The 20,886-nt window shown below is 45.0% G+C and overlaps 1 protein-coding gene across 1 annotated transcript in view; it reads left to right on the top strand.

The window, feature by feature from the left end:
- EML3 (EMAP like 3) overlaps positions 1 to 20,886 on the top strand; it is a 349,814-nt gene that overhangs the window by 290,611 nt on the left and 38,317 nt on the right. The window contains exon 15 of the mRNA XM_085626072.1: positions 3,006 to 3,157. Within this exon, the coding sequence (XP_085482198.1) occupies positions 3,006 to 3,157 (152 nt within the window). The remainder of the gene's footprint in view (positions 1 to 3,005; positions 3,158 to 20,886) is intronic.

The following is a 20,886-nucleotide window of genomic DNA, read 5'->3' as shown; positions in this document are numbered from 1 at the left end:
CGCTCTGATACCTTCGGGTCTAGTTCGCGCTATATAAAACTCCACACATAAAAAACGAGGGACCTAAAACAGGAAGTTGGTAAGGACATCATTCCGGCCTGAGATAGACCAATGTTGACCTTAAAACTTTGAGTAAGTGAGCCAAAGATGAAACGTCGTGTAAATGTATGGGAGATGACCGTGTGAGAAGGAAGCAGAGGTATAGAAAGCTGGTAAAAGGGTTCTGTGACAGACATATGAGGTAACTTTAAGTGACTCTGTTCCAGGTCCTGAATATCAATCCTATTTACTTCTTCATCAAAACCATCAATGTTACTCCAAACCAGTAATTCATGTATGACTCCTGTACAAATATACTATTATACATAAGCACGTGGTAAATATTCACTGGCCTATAGACATAACATTTTGACTAGAAAATTCAGCACATAGACAGATTAGAAAACAAATATTTGAAAAATCTCCACTAGACCTAACATACTGAATTTAACTGGATTAGATGTCGAAGATCACCAGTCTTTGCTCCAGCCAACAGAACACACATTTTAGGGTATTCCCGCTCCACCAATAAATTCGACCCACATGCCAGGGAGCCCTTGAAGACAACAAAAATTATGCAGGAGTGATTGTAGCAAACCTTTCATGATATGGTGGAATCATTTTGTTAAACTCCTGACTTGAGGGTCTGAAATTTTAAAGTTTCACAGACAAAAGGCAGGTAAGGCAGGGCGTGCTCCTTAGTCCTGTCTCTGCTTCCAGCGTGTGATATACCTACAGCAAAGCAATCACTTTATCTCAGGCTGTTATGCACATGACAAAGAGTTTGAGTGACAATCTCCCCTCTTTCTGTTGCTCCAAACATAAATGCAGAGCAACCTTGGATTGGCCAGAGGCTACAGTCTCCTTCATGGCAACCACAGGAGGCTTTATGCTGATGACAACAATTAGTCCCTCCACATGATTGGGCCACAGGTCATGGAACCATCTTGACTTGGATAATGTATTTTACAACTGCAAACTAAGTAATTGTTGTGCTAATTTCTTTTGGGCCCAATCTGGCTAGTAAATGTAGCGGCTCTCAGCCAGCGTGCTGGCTTTCCACAACCTGCTATGCACCTGAATTGTGCAAAAAAATATTTTTTATACAGTGGAAGAGATTCAAATATTTTAAAATCACAGATAATATCAGTTATTTTTAGTGAGATTTCAATAAATGTATTCTAAAATTACATTCTATGGCTATGCATAGCTGTTTTGATTTCACAAAATGGTCAGCGTAACTTCTTGTACATAGTGGCGTATCATTAGCCGAAGAGTTTCATTGCCTGGAGTTTTCTCTAGGCTGCAAATTAATTTTCGTGTGTAAGTCTGGCTTTGGTCCTGGGCCGGGAAAACCCACGCAGTCTGTTCCAATGTGGCTTAATTGGTGGTCACAGTGGTCTGTGCATTCAATCCTATTTATTTTTTTATTTGAATTTTACCCAATTCTGCAGTCTTCTTGTTTGACTTAAGTGCTGAGGTGAGACTTTAGTCTTTTCCAGTGGGGCATAATTCTGTAGCACTATTATCAAAACGTCTTGCCCATTTTTAGCTTTTATCAGAGCTTTTTACTTCTCAGAGAAAAGATGTGTACTGTTAATCCCAGAGGAGTGAGGACAGTTCACATTTCCAAGAGTACAGTTCATCAGGGACCCACAGGTGGTAGTAATAGAGGGGGGACATGTCAACTACCAGACATTTAGTAATAGAATCATGTTAGGCCTTGAAAGGTCCCCCAATGCAGGACTTCCATTTGGGGATAAACTGCAACTCCACTAGCATTAAAGAAATCCACTTAGGAGATTTTCATGGGAACCAAAGATTGCCAAGAGTAAATTTTGAAAAGTAATTCTCTGGATTGGAGACAAGTAAAACAGGATAGAACTCATTTGTCTCCTCATCTGGAGAACCTGGTATTGTCCATCGCTTGAACATGTCAGTGTCATGTGGCTGGACTGTGTGCTGTATCACTGAAGTTCAATGCTATGAGCGATTGCGGCATATTGTCTGGATTTCAGCCTTTCTCCTACCAGAGATTAATATTTTTATAGAATAGCCCCTCTGAGTGTAACTTCTAAGGGGCTTACTCTGGTCTCATTGTATAACGAGAGTTGGGGAGGTCTGTGCTGCTTGGTGGACATGCCAGGAGGTTCCAACCTAGTATATGTCTAACATGCGGGGCACTAGTTTCTTCAGGTGGAGCTCTGACTTACTAAAGGTGGGGATGGAAAGGGTTCAGTTTCTTTAAATAACCCTGGTCTTCTTCTTTTAAGTGCCCCCTGGAATATGTTCGAGCCCACCCTGACCTTTGAAGTCAGGGTGAACCCGATGATGAAGCATGACACTATTAGAGGGTGTGAGGGTTAATATGACAGATATCTTACCTTAAAGAACCTGTAACCATCGCATACATACTACGTTTGGCTAACCCCGTGACAGAATGCTATTGTATTTGTTTGTATAAAACTTATAAAAAACTTTGAAATAAAAAAAAAGAAGGCAAAGGAACCCTTTCCTTCCCCGCCTTTAGTAAGGCGGATTTCCACACAAAGAAACTAGTGCCCCGCATGTTAGACATATACGAGATGGGATACTTCTTGGTCTATTTGTAATAATATGGGAGGACGTATCCCTCCTATATCCCTTCCATAAGGTGGAAGAACCTCTCTATCCTGCTGACTTGAGAAAGGGATAACCTCCCCTTTCCTCAGGTCCTTGATATTTCAGGACATGCAAGGAGACCTGCGGAGAAAGGCACAGCAATGTTTGCGGATGAATGGAAACAATGGCTGTGTGAAGAGAAGATGGGTGGTGTGCTCCCTTTGAGGAGCGATGGCGACAAATGTGCTGCCTCAGGGACTCAGTGCATCCATGTGTGGAGGAATGACAATGTGTTTGCCGTTGTTTAGTCACTGGTACCTTTCAGGATTGCGTGGTTAATGTGCTTTCTACTCTTCCTTATCCAGAGACCTTTCAGATCGTCAAACAGACAAAGGCCCATGAAGGGAGCATCTTTTCCCTCTGTCTCCTGCGTTCCGGATCAGTGCTAAGCGGAGGGGGCAAGGACCGGAAGATCATCCAGTGGAGTCCCTCACTCTCAGTGGAACAGGAAGTAGAGGTGAAATGAGGGAGGAATTGCTGTCTGTAATGTGGGTCTCTTGGATAACCAACCCTTACACCACCTAAAAAACACAAATAGTGTCCTGGCCCTATCTCTGCAACCGCTTCACTTGTCACTGCAAGTCAACTGGGACAATATCTGCAACCTTCTGCATTGCCTGTCACCACAAGCATGTGCTGTCTTCGTGTGCGCACATGCACACACCCACACCCACACACACTCTTCACATACGTATCTGCTGACCATTCTGCACATCACTTAATTCTGCCAGTAGGCACTAGTAGATTGACTGGCTGCAAACAAATCAACTGTGGGGTAATTTGTGCTTTGTTTGTTAACGTCTTACCCCACTCTGCGAAATAAGCCGGACTCTTTCGCTGTGAGCCAAAGCAAACCGTTGTCGCTCACCACTCCAGTCACAGCTAGCGAGCTAGAAAGCTGATTACTCGTCCCTCACCTCTTAGTGTTTACCAGTCCATACATTGTCTACAAACAGCTGTCCTGCATTGCAAACCAACCTGCAGCCTGGCTGCAAAGAACTGACCTGTCACCACAAAATAAGCACAAATGTCTCCCATGGCACTGCTGGTGAGTCTGCAGACTGATTAGAAAGAGCCCATACGTCAGTGCTAGCCGATCCAAACATTCCTTCCGAACACATGCACAGTCAGAATTTCCTAGCCTACAATATGGCTCACTAGTCACTGTAGTAGTTATTTGCCTACTACCTACCTTCAAACACTTTACCTGTATCACTGTTAGTCATTTTGAAAACATCTCACCTCTTTCTGTTAGCTGGTCCACATTTAGAGTGGGCACAACTATTCTGCCACTGCTCAGCATTCCAAACTCTGTCTGCAAATCTCTTTGCTGTTACTGTTAGCCACCTACACATTACCTGGAAGCTTCTCACTTGGCTCAGCTGGCCAACAGTACATACAGCTAGATGTACACCCCAATGTCTCGTTGACAGCCTGTTCGCACACAGTTTGCAAAGACCACATCTATCATGCTACTCTTCCTACGTAGCCTGCCAGCTCCACTCCTGTGCCCCTGCTCATCAACTTTACACATATCTACACACACCCCACCTATCAATGGATGCTAATGTGCACCCTCTCTGGAAAGAGCTCACCAGTGACAGTTTGATCAGTCAATCAATCAGTATTTATATAGCGTGACTAATTACCCACGAGGGTATCCAGGCGCCAGTATCTCGCTGGGCTCAGTCGAAGAGTCTGGTCTTGAGTCCCTTTCTGAGTTCAAAGAGAGAGGGTGCTGTTCGGCAGTGGAGGGGAAGGACTTGGCGGTGAGGTAGCTTCAATGGATGTGGGGAGTGTGTGCGAGGGTGAGGGAGGTGGAGCGGAGGTGCCTGGATGGTTGGTGGAAGTTCAGGCGGCGGTTAATGTTACACACCCACACTTTGTCTTCAAGTGTGCTGCCTGTCTCTCTTATTCCATCTCTATACTGCTGCAAGCATGTGGTCTGTATCACTTCTAACCAACTTTCTCATGATATCAAAATGTTTCATCTGCAAATCAACATATAACCAGCAAACAGATGGACTTTCATCTACACACAGTGTCTGCAAATACCTCAACTGCCATCACTAGCCAACCTGCACTTAGTCTACAAACAAGTTCAGTATTGCAGCTATACAAACCTCACACTGTCTACACCAACTTCAGTATTACAGGTAGACAGGCAAACCTCACACGTCTTCAAACAACTCACTACAGTTGACACTAGCCTACCCTAAAATTGTTTGCAATCACTACTCTTGAGTGGCTGCTAACCAGGCACATACTGTGTGCAAGAATCTCAGCTCTCACTGCTTGTCAACCTACTTGTTTCCATCTCAGCTGCATCACAGCTCTTAGTGCTACTTAGCCCATGCTCTGCAAACAGCCTACTGGTGCTGCTGATACCTCCCTCCCCACACTGAATCTGAACAGATAACAATGTCAATTGAACCTGCTGGTCACACCACCCTGGATGCAAACATTTAACACGTCACTTATCAATAAAATGCTCACTGGCAACTCCTTGCCAGTATTTTCCTAAACAATGAGAGTAGTCGGAAAATCCTCACCTGTCCCTCATAAGAAAGCAGCCCATAGGCAGAAAGCTAAACCACACACAAATTACAAACAGCTCCCTGTTGACTGCAAGCTAACCTTTAGATGGTCTGAACACATGCATTTTACCTTTAGCCAACCCTCACACATGCTGCAAAGATCTCACCTGTGCCCTGCGAACCAGCCCACATCATCTGTAACCACCATATCTATCACTGTGAGGTAACATGGACGTTGCCCAAATATACCTGACTGTCACTGTTACTGTGTCTGCACACTGCCAGCAAACACGTCTAACTAGCTTACAATTTCTGCAAACTACACACCAGTCTTTTACATAATACCTGTTTGCCAGTGCTAGCCAAACAGTAAATTGTCTGCAAACACCTCATTGCTGACTGTGAAGTAACCTGCACACTTTGTTCAACAGCTTCACCCCTATCAATGCCTGTAAACCCATGTAGGTGTTTATAAAAACCTAACTTGTCATGGCTAACCAATCACTACCCTGTCTGCTAATATGTCACCTTATACTTCATACTTTATTTCACCTTTGGTCATTTAAACATTTGGAACGCTGTAGAAACAGGACAGAATGAAAGAGGCAGGAGTATCAGGGTAGCCGTGTACCCAGGTGTCATAGTAGTGGAAAGTGTGAGAGGGCAGACACGTGACTGTGAAGTGTTGAGAACCCCAGGCAGAGATACTTTCTATTCATGTCTTCCTGCCCTTTCATTGCTAGCCTACCTGCACAAAACTCCAAACTTTTTTTTATGCCACAAGTTGTCATTTCTGAGCTCTATGAAAACCAGACGTTTCTTGTATCAGGTTTTATGGTGTTCCACATTTTTAGGTCTCGCCTGACGTTAGCAGCGCACATGCGGTGCCCCGCTATGCGAGGGCCTTTTGGAATCAATACGGATTCCAAAGCATGCACGCGGATGGACAGAAGATATGCACGCGCGGCGTGGGATTACACGTGACATCAGATAGGTGCTTTTGCAGATTTACTGCCGAAACGTGCACGCGGACGGACAGAAGATGTGCCCGCGCAGCGTTTCTGCACAACGCGCGCATTGCAGCCTCCTTCTCGATGTGTCCCTCGTTTCCACTGTTTTAGTTTTCTCCCATTTCTGTGTTTACCTCTTATTTGCTCAGCTTTTCCTACACCCCCATACACATAACTGTACTCTTCTGTATACAGTTACATCTTGCACGCTCTCCATCTATAGCAGCCTTTTATTAAACAAATGCAGCGCAGTAGATTTTCTTTGTTTTCTCTTGCTGTGGTGAGCGCTGCCTGTGCTCAGACTCAGTGCCTAGAAGCCCTCGATGTTATTGGCTGGGAGAGGATGGGTCATTACAGAGCTGCTGACTTAGGAACTAGGTAATCAGACTCGAGTCCCTGCGTCAGCTCAGCACCCTGTGATTCCAGTCAAATCGCTTCACCTTCCCTTGTTCACAATATGAATGCGTACCTGTGTTATGTAACTGGTGCTCATGTAAAGCGCTCCTTCGGGTAGGTTTCGCATTAAATAAAACTGCTCTGATGGGAACTAAACGAGATCTGAGCCCAGCCCGTCCCAGACCTTCAAGGTTGAAAGGGAACCCACCAATCAGAAGGCAGAACAGCAGCGCGTCATCACTCACCAGGTGGATCCTGACTTCTGTTCTTTTGTGTTCCCATCTGATCCTTTTCACAGTGCTTAGAAGCCCCTGTCACCTGTCCTGGCAGCAGACCACAACGAGGTGTCTGCACAGGGGTATCACCGCCAATTCCAGTTGCTTTTTTGTTTTAAAACCCCCTTTATATGTACTGTATCAGCTTATCACACCTCCATGGCATAAGAATCTGCCTGTGAAAAATATCTTATTGTTTGAGAACGTACCAGGCCTTCACAAGACTGTGAATAAACAGGAAGTTTTCCTTTTGATAACGATAAAGACGACCGACCCTTGCCTCTCTTGTGTCTGAATAGCATGTTTTGACTCTCACTCAAACATCTCGCTGTGTGTTCAGTTCACAAAACAATCATAGTGCTATACGTCTGTACGTTTTTTAAATGACAACTACATTTTGGGGCATTTTGGAAAACACTTGCTTTTTGTAGCTTAACATCTCGGTGGTGTCAGTAAATTGGTTTCAAAGTTTTCATTTAGCTGAAAGGCGTGTTTCTTTTTTACGTGTAATACTTACCAGACTTACGTACATGTCAATTCAATCCCCATTCATTGCAGTCTCATCATATTTTGTGCTGGCTATATGATCTGCTCACACCTTCAGCTTTTGCATACCAAATAATCCCATATTCAGAAGTATATAACAAGCATTTGCAATGCAATAGGTCTCGCATTTACGCAAGTTTGAGCTATTGGCATTATAAATGACTATGTGTTTTATTTATGCTTCAAAAACAAAAACATAAATAAAAGGCATTGTCACTTACAATGCCAATAGCTCAAACTCGCGTAAATGCGAGACCTGTTGCATTGCAAATGCTTGTTTACAGAGGGATAAAAGGGGGATACGGCATTCCCAGGATTCAAACTTGGGACGTGTAGGTCATGCACCTGAGTCAACAGCAAACACTTAACTCACTGTATTATCGCTATTGTCAGTAAATAGCTCCTCTGTCAAAGCTAACCAAGCCATACATTTGCCAGTAAACAACTCACCTGCTACATCTGGCCAATCTGTGCATAACAAGAAAATGACCACATGTCAATGTTGGCTCAAGCTTCCCCTCACACTGTCTGCTGACACTTTCCCAGTCAAGGCTAGTCAATCTGCGTTTTTTCTTAAAATCTCTCATCTGTCACAGCAGGCCTGCCCGTAAATGTGGACAAATTCTTCCTCTGTAACCATTTAATTCAGCAAATAAAACTGCTCCATCCTGCACCTTTTCTGGTTGGCCCTGTTTCACCAGTCTGTTTCCATTCTAAGTGATCCTTGCTTTAAGATGACACTCAACAGCAGAACTTAGGATCTGTTAGTTATGTGATTCAAACAAATAGTACCTCCATCTTTAGTCAAGGTGGCTATTGGCCCTCGGTCTATGAAATAGTTGCATCTTAAATCTTAAAGACACAGGCCATGTTTTCGTGCACTCCTAGGAGGCGAGGCCTGTATCAGCTGCCTCCAAAATCAGGTCCAGCCGACCAATGTACCTGAGCCACTTTCACAACTGTATCGCTTTCTGAATCATGTTGGATGTCACCCAAAGACCTTGGCTGAGACTGTCTGGGATCAGTAGAGGGAACTCACAAATCCTGTTGCCGTTTGATATAAGTTGTTTCATCTGAGTTGGAAGAGCACAGTCAAACAGGCCAATAGGGAAATCTGGCAGTGCCAGAAGGGATGGTCTAACCGGTCACTGTGTGTTTTTGGGCTATTTGTGGGCCTGCTTTATGGTCTTGTGAGTCATTGTTTACCGATTTCGCTGATAATAGAGCAAACATTGACAGCAGCAAGCACAAATGCATGCAATTTCCCGTAACTTGCGAAACGGCGTGTCTTTACAAGTTAAAAACTCCCCGATTTGCCAGCATGGGACACTTTTTTACCTATCTGATTTGTTAATGGGGGACACTTTTATTTTCAGGCCTATTTTCTGTCCCATTCCTACCCTGTTGAAGTGTGTTTAGAATTGGAAGGAAATGCAGCCATTGGCTTGTTCTGGCTTTTCCTTAGTGCGCCCCTATGTGGATAAATACTGCTCCACCCGAGTTAGTATGTTGTAGTTTATCTTGATTTTGAGGAGGCTGAGCACCACCCTAGAGAGATATCCTAGTAGAGGCGCTGCCTGCAGCTGTTCCCTTTTTAATGGTTAGCACCAGGCCAAGGGGGTTGTGGAAGCCTGAGTGTCACTCAGGAGCTAAGCTTGAGAAAAGACAGGTCTGATTTCTCTCCTGACCAGGATCACTGTTGAATGAAACCAAATGGAGGATGCCATCAGAAACGGAGTCACCCATGGAGCCAGAAATACCTTGCGGCTCAATCCATCAGAACAGGCCCAAGAAGCAACTGCGTGACCAATGGTAGTGCACCTACAGGAACAAGTATGCAGCTCTGGTGAGGCTGCACTTTCCATGTCCTGCCTGGTACCAGACTTGAACCCAGTGGAAAGTGTATCTCCCTTTTTTACAGCCACAATGGGCACAGACATTTTTCTTCTTCTGCACCATCTCTGAGCCGTGCCAGTGCACCGCGCTTTTCTCTTACTACTGGATATCCAGTAGCCAGGTTATCTGGCCATAGTGACATTGTTAAACTAGAATTTGGCCCTCTGGATAATTTTATTGAACTTGGATTTGACCTCTGTACTAGTTTGGGTGGTATTTAGTTTTAATGATTTATCAACTGCTTTTCTAGAAACCCAGTGACAGACTCAGACCCACTGAGTTGTCCAGCCTTGCACACACAGTGGCTCAGAAACTAGGACACAGGGCAGAGTGCAGAAGTATCATAGCAACTCTGACATATTATTGCATTCTGTCTGGCACCTCTCCCCTAGTGCTTGTTCAAGATAAATAAACATTGCTAAACACAGAACTGGATGAAGGCAGCCAAGAGAAACTGAACCATTCATTGCCCATAGACTTGCAGCCGGAAGCCAGTTACAAGATGCCTGACAGGTAGACTTTGGAGCGGTGTTTCCTGAGTGAACATACTGTGGATGATCAGTTAATACAACAATTCTTTCATCAGTGGCAGATAAGGAACACACTTTAGATTTAGAGACTGGTTACAGTCTGACTCTTCAGAAACATGAGGCTAGTGATGATCCAGTCCCCCAGTGCAGGTCGTCTCTGCAGTGCTCAGCCAGTGCTACACCCCCAGCAGAGACCCTCTTTCTCAGCCACCCTTGTACTAGTGTTCGCTTACTTTTTGACTTCTTTGAGATATGGCGAATCAACCGAGGGTTTCAAAGAGCAAAGTCCGAGTATGAGTATAGGGCTGGATTTTGAGTTGGGAAAATATGGAATAAAGCAAAACAATAATCCTAAGGAGGGAGATGAGCTACAACTTGCACACTGTGTAAACACCTCAATCTGATAGAGACGCCTAGCCACAGATTCCTTACCATATAATTATCCCCAGGCGTCAGGCTGGATCCAGATTTTTTTTCGTGAGCAATACTTTTGCGCGTTGGCCGATGGCATTGTTTGGCTCCACGTGGCGGCGTCCACGCTGGAAGTGATGTGCGCGTTGCCTATATAGGTTCAACCCCGCGTGCAGCCATTCGTTCTTTTCTTTCTGTGCTAGTCCGCGCAGATCTCGAGAGAGAGGTACCCCTAGTCATTTTTTGACAGACCTTTTTTCAATTTTTGGCAACGTTTTTTTAGATTGTTCTCCTAGTGTGGCAGGGATGTCCACTAGGAAAGCTGGCTTCAAGCATGTGAGGACTTGACGGACGTCAGTGGACTGGGAACCTCTCCAGTTACTGGCATGTCTCTCCTCCTACCGTGGATATGGAGGAGAGAGCTTCTTTTGCTATGGTGGTGAGAAGGGGGGCAGAGGTCCTGGACCTTAGCTTGCCCTCAGTGGCAGTCAAGACTAATGTCTTGACACAGGTGCTTCAGCCAGGAGTGACCCCTTTCAGAACCGCTTCTTCCATTTAATGAAGCCCTTATGGACATCCTGCTTGGGACCTGGTCCAAGCCCTGCCCAGATGCTCCTGTTGCCTCTCTGCCATTGCCCCGTCCGAGGGCACCCCAATTTCCTCACGCACCAACCTACCCCAGAGAGATTGGTGGTCCAAGCCTCCAATTCCTGTGTAAACACTGGCACATTCCCTACCACCCAATCGGATAGGGAATCCAAGAGGCTGGACACCTTCAGCAAGAAAATGTTTTCTTCCACCAGCCTGGCACTGCGGTCCGTGAACACCTTGTGCCTTTTGGGCCATTACTCCCATGCACTGTTGGATCCGGTTGCGCAGGTGCTGCCCATGGTCCTGGAGGAGGCCTGGGACATACTTGTAAGAAAGTGGCTCTATAAATACTGCACCAAAGTGAGGTACAGTGTGTATTGAGTCCAAGAGTCTCCAGAGGTTTGGCAGAGGTTAAAGTTAGATAGAACCTTACTCTCTAAAGTGGTAGCTTGGTCGAGCAGTAAGGCAGTATCAGAGGACAGTGTAAAGCATTTGATGTACACACTCAGTCAGCAAATGGTCTCACACACTCAAGAACTGAACTCTAGGCCAATTGTTTTGTATAAAAAATATACTGTTGTTTTATTTCTAGAACCAAGCAAGCCTGGTACAGGTAAGCATATAAATAAGCATCATCTGCAATCACCATATCTATCACTGTGAGGTAACATGGACGTTGCCCAAATATACCTGACTGTCACTGTTACTGTGTCTGCACACTGCCAGCAAACACGTCTAACTAGCTTACAATTTCTGCAAACTACACACCAGTCTTTTACATAATACGTGTTTGCCAGTGCTAGCCAAACAGTAAATTGTCTGCAAACAGCTCATTGCTGACTGTGAAGTAACCTGCACACTTTACCCCTATCAATGCCTGTAAACCCATGTAGGTGTTTATAAAAACCTAACTTGTCATGGCTAACCAATCACTACCCTGTCTGCTAATATGTCACCTTATACTTTATACTTTATTTCACCTTTGGTCATTTAAACATTTGGAACGCTGTAGAAACAGGACAGAATGAAAGAGGCAGGAGTATCAGGGTAGCCGTGTACCCAGGTGTCCTTGTAGTGGAAAGTGTGAGAGGGCATACACGTGACTGTGACGTGTTGAGAACTCCAGGCAGAGATACTTTCTATTTATGTCTTTCATTGCTAGCCTACCTGCACAAAACTCCAAACTTTTTTTTATGCCACATGTTGTCATTTCTGAGCTCTATGAAAACCAGATGTTTCTTGTACCAGGTTCTATGGTGTTCCACATTTTTAGGTCTCGCCTGGCGTTAGCAGCGCGCATACGCTGCCTCGCCATGCGAGGGCCTTTTGGAATCAATACGGATTCCAAAGCGTGGACGCGGATGGACAGAAGATATGCACGCACGGCGTGGGATTACACGTGACATCAGATAGGTGCCGCCGCTGATTTACTGCTGAAACGTGCACGCGGACGGACAGAAGATGTGCCCGCGCAGCATTTCTGCACAACGCGCGCATTGCAGCCTCCTTCTCGATGTGTCCCTCGTTCCCACTGTTTTAGTCTTCTCCCATTTCCGTGTTTACCTCTTATTTTCTCAGCTTTTCCTACACCCCCATACACATAACTGTACTCTTCTGTATACAGTTACATCTTGCACGCTCTGCATCTATAGCAGCCTTTTATTAAACAAATGCAGCGCAGTAGATTTTCTTTGTTTTCTCTTGCTGTGGTGAGCGCTGCCTGTGCTCAGACTCAGTGCCTAGAAGCCCTCGATGTTATTGGCTGGGAGAGGATGGGTCATTACAGAGCTGCTGACTTTGGAACTAGGCAATCAGACTCGAGTCCCTGCGTCAGCTCAGCACCCTGTGATTACAGGCAAATCGCTTCACCTTCCCTTGGTCACAATATGAATGCGTACCTGTGTTATGTAACTGGTGCTCATGTAAAGCACTCCTTCGGGTCGGTTTCGCATTAAATAAAACTGCTTTGATGGGATCTAAACGAGATCTGAGCCCAGCCCGTCCCAGACCTTCAAGGCTGAAAGGGAACCCACCAATCAGAAGACAGAACAGCAGCGCGTCATCACTCACCAGGTGGATCCTGGCTTCTGTTCTTTTGTGTTCCCGTCTGATCCTTTTCACAGTGCTTAGAAGCCCCTGTCACCTGTCCTGGCAGCAGACCACAACGAGGTGTCTGCACAGGGGTATCACCGCCAATTCCAGTTGCTTTTTTGTTTTAAAACCCCCTTTATATGTACTGTATCAGCTTGTCACACCTCCATGGCATAAGAACCTGCCTGTGAAAAATATCTTATTGTTTAAGAACTTACCAGGCCTTCACAAGACTGTGAATAAACAGGAAGTTTTCCTTTTGATAACGATAAATGCGACCGACCCATGCCTCTCTTGTGTCTGAATAGCATGTTTTGACTCTCACTCAAACATCTCGCTGTGTGTTCAGTTCACAAAACAATCATAGTGCTATACGTCTGTACGTTTTTTAAATGACAACTACATTTTGGGGCATTTTGGAAAACACTTGCTTTTTGTAGCTTAACATCTCGGTGGTGTCAGTAAATTGGTTTCAAAGTTTTCATTTAGCTGAAAGGCGTGTTTCTTTTTTACGTGTAATACTTACCAGACTTACGTACATGTCAATTCAATCCCCATTCATCGCAGTCTCTTCATATTTTGTGCTGGCTATATTTATTTTATTTATGCTTCAGAAACCAAAACATAAATAAAAGGCATTGTCACTTACAATGCCAATAGCTCAAACTCGCGTAAATGCGAGACCTGTTGCATTGCAAATGCTTGTTTACAAAGGGATAAAAGGGGGATACGGCATTCTCAGGATTCAAACTTGGGACGTGTAGGTCATGCACCTGAGTCAACAGCAAACACTTAACTCACTGTATTATCACTATTGTCAGTAAATAGCTCCTCTGTCAAAGCTAACCAAGCCATACATTTGCCAGTAAACAACTCACCTGCTACATCTGGCCAATCTGTGCATAACAAGAAAATGACCACATGTCAATGTTGGCTCAAGCTTCCCCTCACACTGTCTGCTGACACTTTAACAGTCAAGGCTAGTCAATCTGCGTTTTTTCTTAAAATCTCTCATCTGTCACAGCAGGCCTGCCCGTAAATGCGGATAAATTCTTCCTCTGTAACCATTTAATTCAGCAAATAAAACTGCTCCATCCTGCACCTATTCTGGTTGGCCCTGTTTAACCAGTCTGTTTCCATTTTAAGTGATCCTTGCTTTAAGATGACACTCAACAGCAGAACTTAGGATCTCTTAGTTATGTGATTCAAACAAATAGTACCTCCATCTTTAGTCAAGGTGGCTATTGGCACTCGGTCTATGAAATAGTTGCATCTTAAATCTTAAAGACACAGGCCATGTTTTCGTGCACTCCTAGGAGGCGAGGCCTGTATCAGCTGCCTCCAAAATCAGGTCCAGCCGACCAATGTACCTGAGCCACTTTCACAACTGTATCGCTTTCTGAATCATGTTGGATGTCACCCAAAGACCTTGGCTGAGACTGTCTGGGATCAGTAGAGGGAACTCACAAATCCTGTTGCCGTTTGATATAAGTTGTTTCATCTGAGTTGGAAGAGCACAGTCAAACAGGCCAATAGGGAAATCTGGCAGTGCCAGAAGGGATGGTCTAACCGGTCACTGTGTGTTTTTGGGCTATTTGTGGGCCTGCTTTATGGTCTTGTGAGTCATTATTTACCGATTTCGCTGATAATAGAGCAAACATTGACAGCAGCAAGCACAAATGCATGCAATTTCCCGTAACTTGCGAAACGGCGTGTCTTTACAAGTTAAAAACTCCCCGATTTGCCAGCATGGGACACTTTTTTACCTATCTGATTTGTTAATGGGGGACACTTTTATTTTTAGGCCTATTTTCTGTCCCATTCCTACCCTGTTGAAGTGTGTTTAGAATTGGAAGGAAATGCAGCCATTGGCTTGTTCTGGCTTTTCCTTAGTGCGCCCCTATGTGGATAAATACTGCTCCACCCGAGTTAGTATGTTGTAGTTTATCTTGATTTTGAGGAGGCTGAGCACCACCCTAGAGAGATATCCTAGTAGAGGCGCTGCCTGCAGCTGTTCCCTTTTTAATGGTTAGCACCAGGCCAAGGGGGTTGTGGAAGCCTGAGTGTCACTCAGGAGCTAAGCTTGAGAAAAGACAGGTCTGATTTCTCTCCTGACCAGGATCACTGTTGAATGAAACCAAATGGAGGATGCCATCAGAAACGGAGTCACCCATGGAGCCAGAAATACCTTGCGGCTCAATCCATCAGAACAGGCCCAAGAAGCAACTGCGTGACCAATGGTAGTGCACCTACAGGAACAAGTATGCAGCTCTGGTGAGGCTGCACTTTCCATGTCCTGCCTGGTACCAGACTTGAACCCAGTGGAAAGTGTATCTCCCTTTTTTACAGCCACAATGGGCACAGACATTTTTCTTCTTCTGCACCATCTCTGAGCCGTGCCAGTGCACCGCGCTTTTCTCTTACTACTGGATATCCAGTAGCCAGGTTATCTGGCCATAGTGACATTGTTAAACTAGAATTTGGCCCTCTGGATAATTTTATTGAACTTGGATTTGACCTCTGTACTAGTTTGGGTGGTATTTAGTTTTAATGATTTATCAACTGCTTTTCTAGAAACCCAGTGACAGACTCAGACCCACTGAGTTGTCCAGCCTTGCACACACAGTGGCTCAGAAACTAGGACACAGGGCAGAGTGCAGAAGTATCATAGCAACTCTGACATATTATTGCATTCTGTCTGGCACCTCTCCCCTAGTGCTTGTTCAAGATAAATAAACATTGCTAAACACAGAACTGGATGAAGGCAGCCAAGAGAAACTGAACCATTCATTGCCCATAGACTTGCAGCCGGAAGCCAGTTACAAGATGCCTGACAGGTAGACTTTGGAGCGGTGTTTCCTGAGTGAACATACTGTGGATGATCAGTTAATACAACAATTCTTTCATCAGTGGCAGATAAGGAACACACTTTAGATTTAGAGACTGGTTACAGTCTGACTCTTCAGAAACATGAGGCTAGTGATGATCCAGTCCCCCAGTGCAGGTCGTCTCTGCAGTGCTCAGCCAGTGCTACACCCCCAGCAGAGACCCTCTTTCTCAGCCACCCTTGTACTAGTGTTCGCTTACTTTTTGACTTCTTTGAGATATGGCGAATCAACCGAGGGTTTCAAAGAGCAAAGTCCGAGTATGAGTATAGGGCTGGATTTTGAGTTGGGAAAATATGGAATAAAGCAAAACAATAATCCTAAGGAGGGAGATGAGCTACAACTTGCACACTGTGTAAACACCTCAATCTGATAGAGACGCCTAGCCACAGATTCCTTACCATATAATTATCCCCAGGCGTCAGGCTGGATCCAGATTTTTTTTCGTGAGCAATACTTTTGCGCGTTGGCCGATGGCATTGTTTGGCTCCACGTGGCGGCGTCCACGCTGGAAGTGATGTGCGCGTTGCCTATATAGGTTCAACCCCGCGTGCAGCCATTCGTTCTTTTCTTTCTGTGCTAGTCCGCGCAGATCTCGAGAGAGAGGTACCCCTAGTCATTTTTTGACAGACCTTTTTTCAATTTTTGGCAACGTTTTTTTAGATTGTTCTCCTAGTGTGGCAGGGATGTCCACTAGGAAAGCTGGCTTCAAGCATGTGAGGACTTGACGGACGTCAGTGGACTGGGAACCTCTCCAGTTACTGGCATGTCTCTCCTCCTACCGTGGATATGGAGGAGAGAGCTTCTTTTGCTATGGTGGTGAGAAGGGGGGCAGAGGTCCTGGACCTTAGCTTGCCCTCAGTGGCAGTCAAGACTAATGTCTTGACACAGGTGCTTCAGCCAGGAGTGACCCCTTTCAGAACCGCTTCTTCCATTTAATGAAGCCCTTATGGACATCCTGCTTGGGACCTGGTCCAAGCCCTGCCCAGATGCTCCTGTTGCCTCTCTGCCATTGCCCCGTCCGAGGGCACCCCAATTTCCTCACGCACCAACCTACCCCAGAGAGATTGGTGGTCCAAGCCTCCAATTCCTGTGTAAACACTGGCACATTCCCTACCACCCAATCGGATAGGGAATCCAAGAGGCTGGACACCTTCAGCAAGAAAATGTTTTCTTCCACCAGCCTGGCACTGCGGTCCGTGAACACCTTGTGCCTTTTGGGCCATTACTCCCATGCACTGTTGGATCCGGTTGCGCAGGTGCTGCCCATGGTCCTGGAGGAGGCCTGGGACATACTTGTAAGAAACTGGCTCTATAAATACTGCACCAAAGTGAGGTACAGTGTGTATTGAGTCCAAGAGTCTCCAGAGGTTTGGCAGAGGTTAAAGTTAGATAGAACCTTACTCTCTAAAGTGGTAGCTTGGTCGAGCAGTAAGGCAGTATCAGAGGACAGTGTAAAGCATTTGATGTACACACTCAGTCAGCAAATGGTCTCACACACTCAAGAACTGAACTCTAGGCCAATTGTTTTGTATAAAAAATATACTGTTGTTTTATTTCTAGAACCAAGCAAGCCTGGTACAGGTAAGCATATAAATAAGCATCATCTGCAATCACCATATCTATCACTGTGAGGTAACATGGACGTTGCCCAAATATACCTGACTGTCACTGTTACTGTGTCTGCACACTGCCAGCAAACACGTCTAACTAGCTTACAATTTCTGCAAACTACACACCAGTCTTTTACATAATACGTGTTTGCCAGTGCTAGCCAAACAGTAAATTGTCTGCAAACAGCTCATTGCTGACTGTGAAGTAACCTGCACACTTTACCCCTATCAATGCCTGTAAACCCATGTAGGTGTTTATAAAAACCTAACTTGTCATGGCTAACCAATCACTACCCTGTCTGCTAATATGTCACCTTATACTTTATACTTTATTTCACCTTTGGTCATTTAAACATTTGGAACGCTGTAGAAACAGGACAGAATGAAAGAGGCAGGAGTATCAGGGTAGCCGTGTACCCAGGTGTCCTTGTAGTGGAAAGTGTGAGAGGGCATACACGTGACTGTGACGTGTTGAGAACTCCAGGCAGAGATACTTTCTATTTATGTCTTTCATTGCTAGCCTACCTGCACAAAACTCCAAACTTTTTTTTATGCCACATGTTGTCATTTCTGAGCTCTATGAAAACCAGATGTTTCTTGTACCAGGTTCTATGGTGTTCCACATTTTTAGGTCTCGCCTGGCGTTAGCAGCGCGCATACGCTGCCTCGCCATGCGAGGGCCTTTTGGAATCAATACGGATTCCAAAGCGTGGACGCGGATGGACAGAAGATATGCACGCACGGCGTGGGATTACACGTGACATCAGATAGGTGCCGCCGCTGATTTACTGCTGAAACGTGCACGCGGACGGACAGAAGATGTGCCCGCGCAGCATTTCTGCACAACGCGCGCATTGCAGCCTCCTTCTCGATGTGTCCCTCGTTCCCACTGTTTTAGTCTTCTCCCATTTCCGTGTTTACCTCTTATTTTCTCAGCTTTTCCTACACCCCCATACACATAACTGTACTCTTCTGTATACAGTTACATCTTGCACGCTCTGCATCTATAGCAGCCTTTTATTAAACAAATGCAGCGCAGTAGATTTTCTTTGTTTTCTCTTGCTGTGGTGAGCGCTGCCTGTGCTCAGACTCAGTGCCTAGAAGCCCTCGATGTTATTGGCTGGGAGAGGATGGGTCATTACAGAGCTGCTGACTTTGGAACTAGGCAATCAGACTCGAGTCCCTGCGTCAGCTCAGCACCCTGTGATTACAGGCAAATCGCTTCACCTTCCCTTGGTCACAATATGAATGCGTACCTGTGTTATGTAACTGGTGCTCATGTAAAGCACTCCTTCGGGTCGGTTTCGCATTAAATAAAACTGCTTTGATGGGATCTAAACGAGATCTGAGCCCAGCCCGTCCCAGACCTTCAAGGCTGAAAGGGAACCCACCAATCAGAAGACAGAACAGCAGCGCGTCATCACTCACCAGGTGGATCCTGGCTTCTGTTCTTTTGTGTTCCCGTCTGATCCTTTTCACAGTGCTTAGAAGCCCCTGTCACCTGTCCTGGCAGCAGACCACAACGAGGTGTCTGCACAGGGGTATCACCGCCAATTCCAGTTGCTTTTTTGTTTTAAAACCCCCTTTATATGTACTGTATCAGCTTGTCACACCTCCATGGCATAAGAACCTGCCTGTGAAAAATATCTTATTGTTTAAGAACTTACCAGGCCTTCACAAGACTGTGAATAAACAGGAAGTTTTCCTTTTGATAACGATAAATGCGACCGACCCATGCCTCTCTTGTGTCTGAATAGCATGTTTTGACTCTCACTCAAACATCTCGCTGTGTGTTCAGTTCACAAAACAATCATAGTGCTATACGTCTGTACGTTTTTTAAATGACAACTACATTTTGGGGCATTTTGGAAAACACTTGCTTTTTGTAGCTTAACATCTCGGTGGTGTCAGTAAATTGGTTTCAAAGTTTTCATTTAGCTGAAAGGCGTGTTTCTTTTTTACGTGTAATACTTACCAGACTTACGTACATGTCAATTCAATCCCCATTCATCGCAGTCTCTTCATATTTTGTGCTGGCTATATTTATTTTATTTATGCTTCAGAAACCAAAACATAAATAAAAGGCATTGTCACTTACAATGCCAATAGCTCAAACTCGCGTAAATGCGAGACCTGTTGCATTGCAAATGCTTGTTTACAAAGGGATAAAAGGGGGATACGGCATTCTCAGGATTCAAACTTGGGACGTGTAGGTCATGCACCTGAGTCAACAGCAAACACTTAACTCACTGTATTATCACTATTGTCAGTAAATAGCTCCTCTGTCAAAGCTAACCAAGCCATACATTTGCCAGTAAACAACTCACCTGCTACATCTGGCCAATCTGTGCATAACAAGAAAATGACCACATGTCAATGTTGGCTCAAGCTTCCCCTCACACTGTCTGCTGACACTTTAACAGTCAAGGCTAGTCAATCTGCGTTTTTTCTTAAAATCTCTCATCTGTCACAGCAGGCCTGCCCGTAAATGCGGATAAATTCTTCCTCTGTAACCATTTAATTCAGCAAATAAAACTGCTCCATCCTGCACCTATTCTGGTTGGCCCTGTTTAACCAGTCTGTTTCCATTTTAAGTGATCCTTGCTTTAAGATGACACTCAACAGCAGAACTTAGGATCTGTTAGTTATGTGATTCAAACAAATAGTACCTCCATCTTTAGTCAAGGTGGCTATTGGCACTCGGTCTATGAAATAGTTGCATCTCTGTCAAAATCTTAAAGACACAGGCCATGTTTTCGTGCACTCCTAGGAGGCGAGGCCTGTATCAGCTGCCTCCAAAATTAGGTCCAGCCGACCAATGTACCTGAGCCACTTTCACAACTGTATCGCTTTCTGAATCATGTTGGATGTCACCCGAAGACCTTGGCTGAGACTGTCTGGGATCAGTAGAGGGAACTCATAAATCCTATTGCCGTTTGATATAAGTTGTTTCATCTGAGTTGGAAGAGCACAGTCGAACAGGCCAAAAGGGAAATCTGGCAGTGCCAGAAGGGATGGTCTAACCGGTCACTGTGTGTTTTTTGGCTATTTGTGGGCCTGCTTTATGGTCTTGTGAGTCATTGTTTACCGATTTCGCTGATAATAGAGCAAACATTGACAGCAGCAAGCACGAATGCATGCAATTTTCCGTAACTTGCGAAACGGCGTGTCTTTACAAGTAAAAAACTCCCCGATTTGCCAGCATGGGACACTTTTTTACCTATCTGATTTGTTAATGGGGGACACTTTTATTTTTAGGCCTATTGTCTGTCCCATTCCTACCCTGTTGAAGTGTGTTTAGAATTGGAAGGAAATGCAGCCATTGGCTTGTTCTGGCTTTTCCTTAGTGCGCCCCTATGTGGATAAATACTGCTCCACCCAAGTTAGTATGTTGTAGTTTATCTT

The sequence above is a fragment of the Triturus cristatus genome, chromosome 9 (assembly GCF_964204655.1).
Source record: "Triturus cristatus chromosome 9, aTriCri1.1, whole genome shotgun sequence".
Classification (NCBI taxonomy): domain Eukaryota; kingdom Metazoa; phylum Chordata; class Amphibia; order Caudata; family Salamandridae; genus Triturus; species Triturus cristatus.
This window is presented reverse-complemented; position numbering and strand designations above follow the sequence as displayed.